At 41.7% G+C, this 14298-nt stretch overlaps 1 protein-coding gene across 1 annotated transcript in view; it reads right to left on the bottom strand.

Moving 5' to 3' along the window:
* Window positions 1–3127: 3127 nt before the first annotated feature.
* LOC135483696 (neuroligin-4, Y-linked-like) overlaps window positions 3128–14298 on the bottom strand; it is a 38840-nt gene continuing 27669 nt past the window's right edge. Inside the window, exons 8-9 of the mRNA XM_064764692.1 lie at window positions 5266–5405; window positions 3128–4440 (exon numbers count right to left, since the gene is read on the bottom strand). Of these exons, the coding sequence (XP_064620762.1) occupies window positions 4101–4440; window positions 5266–5405 (480 nt within the window). The 3' untranslated portion in view covers window positions 3128–4100. The remainder of the gene's footprint in view (window positions 4441–5265; window positions 5406–14298) is intronic.

The following is a 14298-nucleotide window of genomic DNA, read 5'->3' as shown; positions in this document are numbered from 1 at the left end:
AAATCTGATATCTGGTCTCGTGTAACCCGGAAATTGGTGTGCTAACTTAACCCGGAAATGAGACGAGGGCTCTTGTTTCTGATCAAAATATAGATCGGCATCTGCACGGCGTAGACAATAGCCAGGTATAACATTTAGCAAGTTCAGGAACAGATGGTCAGAGTTATATGTTTGCTCTCTCCTCTAGCGAATCAGGTTCTGATAGTTTGAATGAAATGCAAATTTAGTCCAGATCAGCTTCGGATAGTGTGAACGAAATGCAAATTAAGACCAGATCAAATTCTGATGGTGTGAAGGTAAAGCAAATTTTGACCGGATAAAATGTCATTGGTAGAGACGAAAAGTGAATATAGACTGGATCAAATTCTAATAGTGTGGACGAAAAGCAAATTTAGACCGGATCAAATTTTGAAATTGTGGACGAAGATCAAATTTAGATTGGGTCATATTTCTGATCCAGTGTTAGAGTTTGAAATATCCTAGGATGTCCAGGGAAGAAAGTATTCTATTATGCGCTTTTAGGGTTGAGCTGTCTCCATAAGAGCCTACGCAATGTTTAAAAAAAGGAAGCCGCGCGACTGGGCGACTACTTGTAATAGCAACTACCATCCGCCATGTTTTAAATGGCTGTCCACAATGTTTTGAATGCCCTCAGATATGATAGACCACCTCCCTTTGTAGGTGGTGTGGTCATTCAAGATTTCAGAAGCCGACACGACAACAACTTTCAATGGATTCAAATGTACTGTAAGTGCTCGCTCCTGTCCTCCGACATGTACACGGGTCACCATCGAAGCATTGCCAATGTAGATGTAGTGTACAACCGGCGAGTGGCCCTGTCAAAAAAATGGCATGGCTGAAAAAAGAAAAGTTTTAAAGCATGCAGCATCAAAGCCGGTCATTCAATAGTCAGGCAACAGTGAATTGATATACATGTACATATATCAGTTCCAATAATAAAGTGAGGAAAATTGGTCGCCTGGACTCACGAATCGTGAAATTTAAGCGACTTCAAGAGGCAGACAGTGCATGCAAAAAGTCCAAAAACTATTCTATTCTGAGCTACTTATTCTCAATTTACTCCTCATGTATCCATTGTACTCCAAATCGCATCACAAATAGTCACTAACAGTGATTAAAAATGTACATTATCAACAAACAAACCAAACGAGCACAAGCGAGAGAGCCAAACATCGAAATTTAATTGACCACTTGCCGCCATCTTGGATGTCGGGCAGCACTAATTTCGCGGTCTTAGTGGTGATGCGGTAGCCTCATTGCAATAAGACAAATTCTTTCCTTTTTTATATCCGCGGAACTGCTTTTCAAGATGGTGGCGTCAGCGCCGCTAGTGTCTAGAGAGCGTGCATCATTTGTTTTGGCATATCGATAGTGCTCATTTGGTGGTTGGGGATAACGTTAATTTTTAATCACTGTTAGTGACTATTTGTGATCCGATTTGGAGTACAATGGTTACACGAGGAGTAACTAGCTTTATGAAATTGGCATGCACTGTCTGCCTGTTGAAGTCGCTCAAATTTCACGATTCGAGAGTCAAGGCGACCAATTTTCCTCACTTTATTATTGGAACTGATATATGCAGATATCAATTCACAGTGGTTAGGCCAATTCGTTGTACGGACGATAAAACTCATGAAAGTGGCTGTGAAATCAACCTGTCGAAGCTCGGCCCTCGCCGACGGGACCCACCCGAGTAATAAGAAGCCTTGTAGGGTTACAGAAACCCACACCAACAAACCAGGTCAACTCAAAAACCAGTAGAATGAGTCTTAGTAAGTTAGTACTTTTAGTCCACAGAAAAACGAGTAATTCCCAAAAACACCAAAACAGCATATCCATGCGTCCACACACCAAAACTGCCATCTCGAAAAAGGGCCTACGTGAACTCAGTTACGGGCGACAAGCGATGTAGGCATGACCTATGCATATCATTGCAGTGAAAGAACTGGGCCCCAGATTGGTACGCGTGTCCCAGTCAGACTAATACCAATGCCGTTTTCATTGTATTAGGTAATACATGCAGACCTTTGCCATTGCATCGCCAATGACTGCAGGTCAAATCAAGAGGGCTCGTAGGACTAGAGGCGTTTTCGGCATGACAGATTCGGCTAACTCTACAAGGCTTTTTGTCTACTCAGGTGGGTCTCGGTGGCGAGGACCGAGCTCCGACAGGTTGATTTCACAGCGACTTTCATAAGTGTTATCGTCCGTACAACAATACACCTTTCCAGGAATGGGGCGCTAAGTGTCCGAAATAGTGATGTCATAAGGGGAAACTAGGCCTTATGGTGGAGGGACAAAGGATATAGTTATAGTCATGGTTGACCAACACATTTGAATGCCTTTAATGACGGACCAGGGGGAAAAAGTTAGTTCCAATGCAAGCCACCAATTTCGGGAAGCATGTTATAACCGGTTTTGATACTGCATGCTTTACAACTTTTCTCTTTTCAGCCATGCAATTTTGGACAGGGCCTGTTGCCATTTGTACACTGCATGTACATTGGCAAGACTTCGATGGCGACCCGCGTACATGTCGGAGGACAGGAACGCGCACTTACATTGGAATCTATTGAGAGTTGTTGTCGTGTCGGCTCCTGAAATTTTGAATGACAGCGCCACCTACAAAGGGAGGTGGTCTGTACAATCTGAGGGTGTTTAAAACATGACGGACATGGCGGATGGTAGTTGCTATTTACAAAGGTAGTCGCGCGGTGGCACGGCTTCCTTTTTTTAAAACATGGCGCAGGCTCTTTTTATGGATACAGTTCAGCTTTAATCTCCCTTTACTCTATAGAACCTAAATCCGTCAGAATACATTAGGACCCGACACTTTTTCCAGGGAGGACATTTTCAACTTCTACAGCGCCATTAATCATCGGGTCAAGTATATAGTGTAAACGCCACTATAGGTTTTCGCAGTTGATTCGTTGAAATATGTCGACATCTACATGTAACTTCTTGCATAATATGATGTCCGTGGTTATAGAAGATTCACCAAGAGTATGAAGCGATTATGACTGGGTTGGTATAAAACCTGGCGGATGACGATTGTCCCATGGCGAGTTGGCGTGTATTTTTGACGAGTTTTCAAAACCTTGCGAAATATCAGGTATACCAGACTCCTGTCAGATCCCTCTACTCAATCGACCATCCTCGGGTGTTACGTGATTCTTTAGAAAAGACTCGCATCTATTTTAAGGCTTTTGGAACGTGGATTTGTTGTGCTGGACTTGTAAATCTTTACGGCAATCTTTTTGCTACTTTCGGGTGTTATTGTGATAAAATTTCAAAGGAAAACGCCGAGATGATGGTTTTTGGAGAGCGTAAAACAAAAGAGCATCGCTAGAAACCTTAGGCCTTCGCTTTTTATATAGATGGCAATTCCATCGCCAACAAGAAAAGTGCAGTTCGAAGTGGATTTTTAATTAGTTCTACATGGTTCCATCTGGGTGTTTTTGGGAGGGACCTGCATGTACATGTAGTTGTAATTGAAAACGAAGGGTGGGTTTTCATTGGGAAGGGGCTATTATGCGATTAAAAATTCAATTTTGGAACAGTTTTAGTGTGTATTCTGTAAAATGCTTCCAAATTACTGCAACCCAAGTCATTTCCTTAGGGTTTTTATTTGAACATATAGGATGGAAGGGGATGAATGGGTGGAGGCGGGCAGGGTACCATTTTTATAAAATAGAGGGTCGCCTTTCGAAGGGGGGTCTTCTATGACTGGCAGCTATGCATGCTGATGAGATCTAACAGGAGACTGGTACCTGACATTTCGCAGGGTTTTGAAAACTCGCTAAAAACACACGCTAACTCGCCATTGGTCAATCGCCATCCGCCAGGTTTTATGCCAACCCATCATGATATGGGAGTTCATACTGTAGAAGCAACATATAACTGGCATGTGTAATGTAAATTGCCTGTTTTATCATCCGTTTTGTCCACGCTCACTCAAAGATAACGTATTTTAACATCCCAAAGCAACAGGGCAATGCGGCAAAAATGTGAATCTCGCGGCTTAGTTTGCTTTCGTTTGAAGTTATTGAAATGAGTGTGACGCATTTCTGGTGTGAACCTTATGTCGCTACAGTATTTGTGTGGTTCCAATCATATCTGTTGTATTGCTTAAGCTTGCAAATGATGATGCCCAAAATAATCACAATCATTGTTAAAACTAAACATAGCCCCAAGAATATCCAGAGCGCTGACACAGATGCGTTTTTCGGTGAATCGTTCGATTCCTCCAGAGACGTTTTCATCATTGGTACTAGGTTATTCCATAGTGCCATTCTGCGGGCACTGAAATGATTTTGCATATTAAAGTCGTCGGATGCCAGGTGTAGGTAGCCCGAGGACTCCATTGTGAACTCTTGCCAGTTCATGTTATAGCTGTCCACACCCGTTGGAGTTGGGGCCCTGAAACCAAAAGTTTTATCAGTGAGAACTCCTAGTTCCGTTGAAATTGAATAGAACAGAACATTACCATGGACTCTATCATGGGATATATTACTGTGTACAAACGACCACAGCTATATTTCCTATATTTTAGATATTTTATATTTAACAAAATGTGCACTTGTCCACCCTAGACAACAAAGAATTGGGCCATTCAAATGTTCTTCCTGTTGGTATAGCACGCGCTTGGCTACCTTTCAAGGGCGTTTAGACCATGGGGGTCAGGATGGCATCCTTGTTGAATGGTTAAATCGACAAAGACATAAACAAGGTATTTTTAACGCTTTTGAAGGCCATAACGGCCAAGTGAAAGTGATTCGATTTTGGTGCAGTAGCGGCACACCTGGGGGCTCTCAAACAGCTAATTCCCGCGATTTCCAGGGAGTGCGTCCTGGCGTTAAGAATTGTGCACCATGTTTTCTGCTGCATATGATTATGCACCCTGTTTAGGTTTTTCAGTAATAAAAACCCCTAATGATTTTTGAAATTCTGGAAACCTCTACTTAAACCTCTACTTAGACTCTAGGCTTTATCTCTTCGTTGAAAAATCATTTCGGGGAGCATATTTGTCCTTATGAGCTCAAAATCCTTTTAATTTCGAGGAGTGTAGTCGAAAGTGCAGGGTCGCCACAATGACCGCGTATAGCTGGAGGACATGATGACGATGATGATGGTTGTGAGAAAGATAGCTATGAAAACATAGTCCATGTATACCGTTTATACAATTTTATTTTCAAACAAGTGTCCGCTACTGGACGTTTTTTGTTGGCAAATAGTATTACTCACCCATATTTTGCAAAGTTAGTCCACAGTTTCATAGTCTTTGTGCTGACTTCGCGGTCTTTGTCACTGAAGTTCACCCTGACCTTGTCAGATTTGACAGTCTTGGAGGAGTGCGGCCCACCGAACACGAAATGCAATTCAATCTGAAATAGCGGGACATATATATATTGTATTCTTAAAATGTCGTGACATCTCGAACCGGTATTTTCTCCGGTTATCCGTCAAGACAAAAGATATATGCAGCGGGTTGTTAGGATAAAACTGACACGAACTGTCCCTTTTGCTCGAAAATTATGCACTTGCTTGGAAATCATGAAATTACTCATTTTGGAAAAGTAGTTACCAAGGTAACGTTAATTTGAGAGTTTTTTTGTGTTCCGATTTTGTCAGAATTTTTGTACGTTCAGATGAGCAGTTCATGCCTGGTAAAAGGTACACTAAAACACAAATAACTGATTAATAACTCTGTTGGTACTTGAACACGCAAAGTAGATTGGATAAGCAACATCATGCGATAAAGTCAGCGTGGTAAATCCCATCCTTGGCTTCCTGGTCTTGCTTTCATCTCGCGTACTGGTTAACCGCGAGGTACAAGAAAGATTTCACAGTCATGTGGAACGTGCTAGAGGTACGGGACCCGTATCCCGAGGTCAGATACTAAAGGTACGGGAGTTATTTTGCACTTGTGCACATTATTCCCGTATCTCTAGCCACACGTGGTATTGGCAAGTTTTATTCGTACGGCGTTTCTCCCGTTCCTTTTTCCATAGAGCGCTATACGGAACTATAACTTGTAATTTACATTTTTGAATATCGATATATATTTCGAGTATTTACCGCTCGTGTACATGGCAAGACTAAATCATGAAATGTTGTGAAAAATCTTACAAGTCTAAAGCTATTATAAGATACGGAAGATGTATGATATTGTCTGTTATTTTGGAGTGAAAGTCAAGTTTTTTAACAACAAATAAAGAAATGTTATCACAAAATTCAGAAGAAAAATCACGGGCAGAATATTAAAAAGTGACCATCGTGGGATTCGAACAGGGGACGCTGGGGTCTTTCGTTTTTATATGTTTCTTCACTTTCGACCAGTGCACTGAAAATTGGTTGTTTAAATTGTTTAAAGCACGCAGCAGAGTTTTAATTCTAAGCTGTGACTCGGCGCAGTTGAGGGACAAAAGCCTTTTGGCCATGCGCAAAATAACTCTCGTACCTTTAGCATTCTGACCTAGGGACACGGCTCCCGTATCTCGTGACAGTGCGTACTTTTTATCTCTAGCAAAGAACATTGATCATGACTTTTCTGGTATTTGCGCCGACCCCCGGCCGACCCTTGTAACCGAAGAAGCGTCTAAACTTTCTATCTCTTCTGACTCATGTAAACTTTTCTTTGCAGTAGTCAAATATATACATGTTTACATTCTGTCTTACACAATCAACATAACCGTCTCCATCAATTACGTTGCTGAATATGTTCAATGTTATTTTACGTTTAATTTCACTTATCGTATGTAAATGTTTACATGTACAGATACATGTCAGATTATGCTAGTTGAATGAATACCATATCCGGTAAGAATCTTAATAGTATGCATTATCCGGTTGTCTAAAGAACATCGAACCCGTATTGATTCATTGAATATCCATTTTCAGGACTAGACTACAAGCGTGTCCATCGTTGCGCAACACGACTTCTGCTATTATAATTGCTGTGTCCTCGTATAAACGTGGTAATGTTCCAAGGTTCAGACAGCAAAATGAAAAGTTGTCAACTTTTGCTTATCTCCGTCATTCTCAACGGAGTTCTTCCCATGAACCATGGCGATGCTGATGCTGCTGATCAGGCACGCCCAGCCCTTCAACAAGGCTATTCAATGAATCAGTTCGTTGTTCTTTAGACAACCGGATAATGCATACTCTACAGTATTTGGCTTGGTTATAAGTGACAGTGCATAGTGTGTTAATATATGGACGCATATGGCAAGCGGAGTGTCCAGTTATTTAAACAATATATATATCTTCAATAAAACTTGGGTTAATGGATGATAAACTAAGTTTATTTGAAAGAAATATAGTTTTTTTTAAACAACCTATATTTTCTGCTTATAAACCAGGTTGCTTGAAAAAATATAAGTTTATCTGTAAAAAAACAATAATCTTTCCTCATAAAGTAAGTTTTTATCCATAAACCTTTTTTTCTGTTAAAAATACTGGTTTTTCAAAACAAAACCTGTCTTTTATGTAAGTTTTCGCACCGAAATGTTAATTTATTCAATAAAATTTGGTTGATTTGGAGAAAATACAGGTTGTTTAAAAAAACCGATATTTCTTTCAAATAAACTTAGTTTATCAGCCATAAAACTAAGTTTTATTTAAGAAATATAGATTAATTGAATAACTGGACACCGCGCTTGCCAAACGCACGCCGTTTGTCCAGTTATTAAAAAAAACTATATTTCTTTCAAATAAACTTAGTTTATCAGCCATAAAAATAAGTTTTAATGAAGAAACATAGGTTGATTGAATAACTGGACACTCCGCTTGCCATATACGTAGTGATGAGTAATACATTACGATTCTACTGCCCTTGATCGGATTTATTATTGTCTTCCCTCAATACAAAAGCGATGGAGCTGTTCCATGGATGGGCCGTCCTCCCCATTACATATAACTTTTGAAGCTTCATTGGAATGGCTAGTTACACCATAATCCAACACAGGGGCAGCAGGGTTAACACATCCTTTGGGTTGAGGATATGGGTTATTTCTTACTGTAATCATTACATACATAAGTGGGAGGCTTTTTCCGACTTGTTAATAACGGTTTCTCTAACTTTTTCCTGATTTTTCAGACATTTCTCCGACATCGTCCGACCTTTTCCCCGACTTTGTCCAAAAGGTCCGATTTCCATAAAACCTGTGAAAAAAACTAGGTCTTCCCAAAGTAGGCCATTAAAGGTCACCTACAACACTCTTTACCTTAGGGAAAAAATGATAGGGCATAAGATAACAAGCACAGTGGTGAAAACCGCATAAAAAGCAAACTACCCATCTTCAGGTTATGGCAGGTAGAAAATTCAAACATTCCAGGTGGTGCAGGAAGGACAAACTGATGATGTAGATTGTGCTGTACTGAAATAAAGTTTTTTAGAGTTTCATGCCTATATTTTAAAATTGCACATTTACCTGTTCCCCAAAAGCTCATACCTGTGACAAGGTAATTAAAATATAAGCATGAAACTATCAAAACTTTATTTCAGGACAACACAATGTACATCATTAATTTGTTCTTCCTGCACCACCTGGAATGTTTGAATTACAAACTGCTATAACTTTAAGATGAGTAGTTTGATTTTTATGCGGTTTTCACACTTGTGTTTCTTATGTTATGCCCTATAGTTTTATACCCCAAGTTAGAATTTTAATAAAAGCATTTCAGGTCACCTTTAAATATCAAAAGCCTCAATTGAATGGGGCTAATATGGTGTAATGCAAACACCCAGAGTAAGCCTAAGTGTGAATTCTAATTACTTCCTCCCCTTTGGACCCTTTGCATGTCACACATGAGTGCAATGGTTATTGCGCCCCTAAACCAACGTACTGACAACGCTACCTCCCCGGAACTCAAACTTTAACGCGAGTTAATTGTAATCTTACTCTCTATATACCAAAGTGATTTATCTAGGAATACAGTTGAACTTCACTGAAAACTAATGATGTTGATGAGTTCAATGAATCCTTCAATTCCTTTGGTTTTCTTGGCGAACTGACGTCCGACAATCAATGACCCGTTGACGTGTACCTGCAATAAGCCATTGCCGTAGTGTGTAAACAGATCTATTTTTGGACGAAACTCACTTGGCTGGGCCCTGCCGAGAGGTCAGCTGGCCTGTGTACATTGTTTAACCCATACGTGTATGGACACATAACACATAACACTGTCGATATACGTCCTAAACCCCTTCAAATCTACGGCTATTCATATTCAAATCACCATGCCCAGATGCGAAGGCCTGCCGGAGGGACCGTGTCCGCATGCACAAGGACAATCGGAGACTCGTCTCAGACAAGGAGACCTACTATTGTGTGCGAAATGTGACGCTGCCCGTTTCTCTAAAGAGATCGCCAGCTCAGGCAGCGCGTGCCATCGTACATCAGCGACTCTGACGTCTCGTATGGCTGAATTAAACACCCTCGAGGAACTTGAATCCAAGCAGAATGAGACGAACTTTGTGACCCTATTCGAGGTGTCGATTGGGAATATTTTTCAATTTGCTCAGAATGATATCAGAGTCTCCCTTTCGAATCTACAACAGAATAATCTCAATGAACTTCGCAAACACCTGTGCTCGGTGTGTGTCAAGTGTCTTCCAGACCTCAGTGAGAAACGTCTCGTCAAACGCAATGCCAAACATAAACTGGTCGACGATATTTTTCACATAGGCTATAGTATTGTGAATAGGTCGCACTCCAAAGAGCTTGACAGGATATTCAAAGCCGCAACAGATGATGCAAATGACCAAACGGATGCTGCGCAGGCATCACAAACCAAGGGAAACACTGATGATGACTATGCTATCCTCCTAAAAACCGTAAAGGACCAAGACACCGAAATCAATCGCATGAAAAAGCAAATTGCGGAGCTCTTTAGCCTTGTGTCCAGTCTGAGCGGTAACCACGGAGCGGGTGAGAACTCTAATGCGTGCCTTCCAAATGATGCTGCCAAAGTCGACTCTGGGACAGAAGCCTCGGTGTCTTCATTTTCGGAAGAGACAGACATTGACGAGGAGAAGCAGGACCTTAGCGGGTTCGCGCTTTCCCAATGGCAACAATCGAAATTGAGAAGGAAGGAGAAGAGAGCTCGGAGAAGAGCTCGCATAAAAGTGAAGGACATTACCCATGCAGCTGCTTCGGGCTCATTCTCGGAAAATGTTGAAAATGCTACTTCATCAGCATCTCATATTGCGGCGGCCCCCTCTTGCCCGAAAACGAGGGCTGTGTATGTAGGTGGCGTCGCAAAATCTAACTCAGGAACTGACATAGTTCACCATTTCTCTCAACACAGCATCACGGCTGTCAAGGTGAAAAGACTCGCAATCTTTCAAAGCTGATGTGCTGCAGGCGGATTTCGAATCTACTTGTCAAAGCGAGATCTGGCCAAACGGCGTGACGGTGCGGCCCTTTCGTACGAAACCCGAGAGGCAACATCAGACCTCACAGCGTTCGAAACCTAGGCAATTCGCCTCACAGCGTAAATCAGGTTGGAAGGTTGATGAAGGACAATTCAACCAGGCTCGTGGACCCTTTCGTGGAAATTCGAGATACCGTAATGGTCAACGCAACAGGAGATATGATTCCGATAATTCCTATTACCACCGGAGGAGTTACGGGTTCGAGGATAATCGCGACTGGGAATTCGCCCAGCGCGAATCACACGATTCTGGATACGAAAACTGCTACTCAGGATATCAGTACATGCATGGATACGAATAGGATAGTACGTGCCTCTGGGAACTTGCCCAGCACGCATCACGTGATTCCAGATACGAAAACCGCTACTCAGGATATTGGTACATGTTTGGATACGAATACGAGCTCAATGGATATCCTTTCATCGATTGTGACGTTGAATTGCAAAGGTCTAAAACAGAATTTTAATTACGTTACTGACCTTATCAAAAACCATGATATGGTATGTCTTAGTGAAACCTTGCTTCGGCCCAACGAGCTAACTCTCTGTTTATTCTAAGTCTAGCATGACAGACACTGATGAGGACTACAGCGGCAGACCCTTTGGGGGTCTGTCGTTTGTAGTGAAATCGAATCCTCGCTACTGCAGCAGTGAGATTAGCTCCCCCTCTGATACAGTCGGTCGCCGTGATACCACCGGTTCGTTGATTCATGTCATTGTCAATGTTTATTTACCGTACTTCAAGTCTGGTGACGCTGGTCAACTCTCACTGTGCATTGAAACTTTAGATGCGCTACAATGTATCATTGACGAATATGGACCGCAGGCTCCCATAAACTGTGCGGTGATCTCAACACCCGTCTGCCAAGGGACGCTATGATAGATAGTAACTGGGCTAGGGAGAAGTGTTTCAATGCTAACAGTGTTCTCTTGTACGACTTCATTGCTGCGAATGAGCTGAGTGTTGTGGACTTCAAGTATAAACAACAAGTCCAATACACGTACTTTGTTCATAAATCTCGGACTTTCACATGGATTGATCACATCTTGGCCAACTCCCACGATGTTGCTTCTGTCACAGAATGTAGAATTATTCCGGAGGAGAGCAACAACGTTAGTGACCATCTACCAATTACAATGAAATTCAAACTGCGCATTAAAGCAGGGGCTCTCAAAACTGACCTGGGAATTCGCTATGTTCCTCAACCTAAGCAGGATTGGACTGACAATAAAGACTCGTATGCTCAACTCCTTGCGGAAAAACTTGAACGCGTGCCAGTCTTTTGTGTGCGCCCGGGCGAAAACCGCGAGTCGATTCAGTCTCGCATTGACCAATATTGTGACACTATTACTGACTCCATGCATGTTGCGCTGAAGGAATCGAACTGTGAACGTGTTGCTAGGCCCCGTTGAAAGTATTTGTGTCCTGAAATGACCCAGTTAAAGAAGCGGAAATCTTTTTGGTGGAAACTGTGGGTAGATAACGGCCGCCCCCGAAGTGGACCTGTCTTTGACTGTTACAAAAATGTGAAAAAACAGTATCGCCAGTCGTCGCGTCTTCTCATTCAGCAAAGGCTGAATAACCGGGTTATTCGTATTGCGGATCAATACAAGGAGAATCACAGTCGGAGCTCCATTAGACAGAGTCGGAGCCCTCAAAAAGTGCCGTCTCTGCTCACTGTCTCCGACTTCATGGTAATTATCCCATTGTTAAAGAAACCTACTCTCCATCCGAACTTACCGAATAGCTACCGGCCTATATATAACCTTGGGATCTGTTTTTGCTAAGTTAGCTGAGCTGCTTGTGAAACCACAGGAGGAGGTGGATCTAAGTGACTGTCAATATGGTTTCCGCAAAGGGAGAGGTACAGAATTCTGTTCTGTATTACTCAATGATGTATCCATGTACGCAAAGGAGAAATGTTCCCCCTTATACGCGTGCAGTTTGGACGCCGAAAAATGTTTTGACAAAATCTGGCACGCAGGCCTCTTTTTCAAAGTGATGGATAAATTGCCTCCGGTCAAATGGATGTTTCTTTATGAATTTTACTCTTGTTTGAATGCTGAGATCCGTTGGAACGGCTGTCGAAGCCCAGTCTTTCCAATAACACGAGGAACCCGTCAAGGCAGTGTTTTATCTCCACTTCTTTTTAACATTTTTATTGATGACTTTTTACGAAAACTTGAATGTCCTGGTCCCGGTGGAATACGGATTGGTGCTACTGTCTTAAAATGTTTTGCCTATGCCGATGACATTACTTTGCTGAGTCTGACATCCACTGGCCTACAATATCTTATTGATCTTTGTGACTCGTATGCCAAAGAATGGCGATTTTCCTTCGGGATCAAAAAGTCAAAGTGTATGGTGATCGGTAAATCAATACTTAATAAAGATCCTGAATGGGCTATTTCTGGATGTGTGATGGAGAACTCGGACTCCTTGAACATATTAGGTGTGGCTTTCGAGAAAGTCGCCAGTGGACATAGACATGTTGAAAACCGCGCGCGATCTTGTAGAAATGCCTACTTTAGTTTAAGTGGCTGTGGTATGTGTTATCCAGGTCTCTGGACTGGTGCGAAAGTGAAACTTTGGGAGAGCGTGTGCTCTCCGTCACTATTTTATGGTATGCACACAATTGATCTGAGTCGGGGCAATTTTCGGAAACTGGAAAAGTTGCAGGGTTCCCTGATCAAAAGATGCTTTGGTTTATCGAAATTTTGTCATCATAGCCCTCTATTAAGGGCATTAGATATTGACAACCCGCGGAAAGTAATCGAACAGAAGCAAATTGGACTTTTAAGAAGGATTCTCTCCATCGATTGTAAAGCACGAGACGTCGTCATTGGCACGAGAAAAATTAAGGGTACCCTGTGTAACCGAGTGTTTAGTTCGTCGGGCCTCTCTGCCGCCAATGTCCTGTTTGTAAATCCAACATGTAGGCCTAGACGTATCACCAGGGAGGAAAATGGAATTGTCGATTCGGTAAAAACCTTATGTGCCAATCTAAACCGGAAAAGCCATAAACTATTGAAGCTTTTACTTTCACCCTTTTGATCGCTTTTTTATTCGTTCTCTGTGTATGATTTTTATTGCATATTTGTGTTGTCTGCTCCATATTTGGAGGTTTTTTTTACAATAAATTATAATGGCTTGGGCCACTCCATGTGCTCTGTCGGGGGAGTCTATACACCCATTGGTTGTTTTTCGAAGAGGAATTACAAGACTACAGGTACTATATAATCCGTGTTAGACTCAATCGGGGAACATTATTTCATTTGCAATCGACGTTGATACATTCACGGAGCACAAGAGGTCATAACACTTAAGAATTTACTTTAACACTAACTTATCCAATCAAAACTTCATTTCTTAATATGTTAAGCATGGATGTGAGTAGGTGGGGTTCGGAGAGACCAGGCCCTGTACCGTTAAGGACCATCAAGAGTTTACAATCGGAAACTAACTAAGCAATAAAGATAATATCTGAGAACGGGAGTTATCCACCTACGCAAGAGGCAGCAATATGACAGTCGAAAGCATTATTGACAACTTGCCGCCGAGCCTAGCAACTCAATAACCTTGGAATAAGTACATGTATGTTTTTCATTACTATTACAACACACAGTTTACTCTCGACCCACGCACAATAAGAAGTTAAGATCCTGAATCTGACGGATCCAATTATAGGATCTAACAACCCAAGCGGAATCAATCATCTCGTGAATTCCGGAAGTGAATGCTTTCCTGTTCATTTACAAACACAAACTTGATACGGATACTTATCAAATATAGAAAATTCAAACTAAATCTAGGACAATACAAATATCTTCATAAACTTC

Source organism: Lineus longissimus, chromosome 2 (assembly GCF_910592395.1).
Source record: "Lineus longissimus chromosome 2, tnLinLong1.2, whole genome shotgun sequence".
NCBI classification, from domain to species: Eukaryota; Metazoa; Nemertea; class Pilidiophora; order Heteronemertea; family Lineidae; genus Lineus; species Lineus longissimus.
Note: the sequence above shows the minus strand (reverse complement) of the source record. Positions and strands in the feature narration are given on the sequence as shown.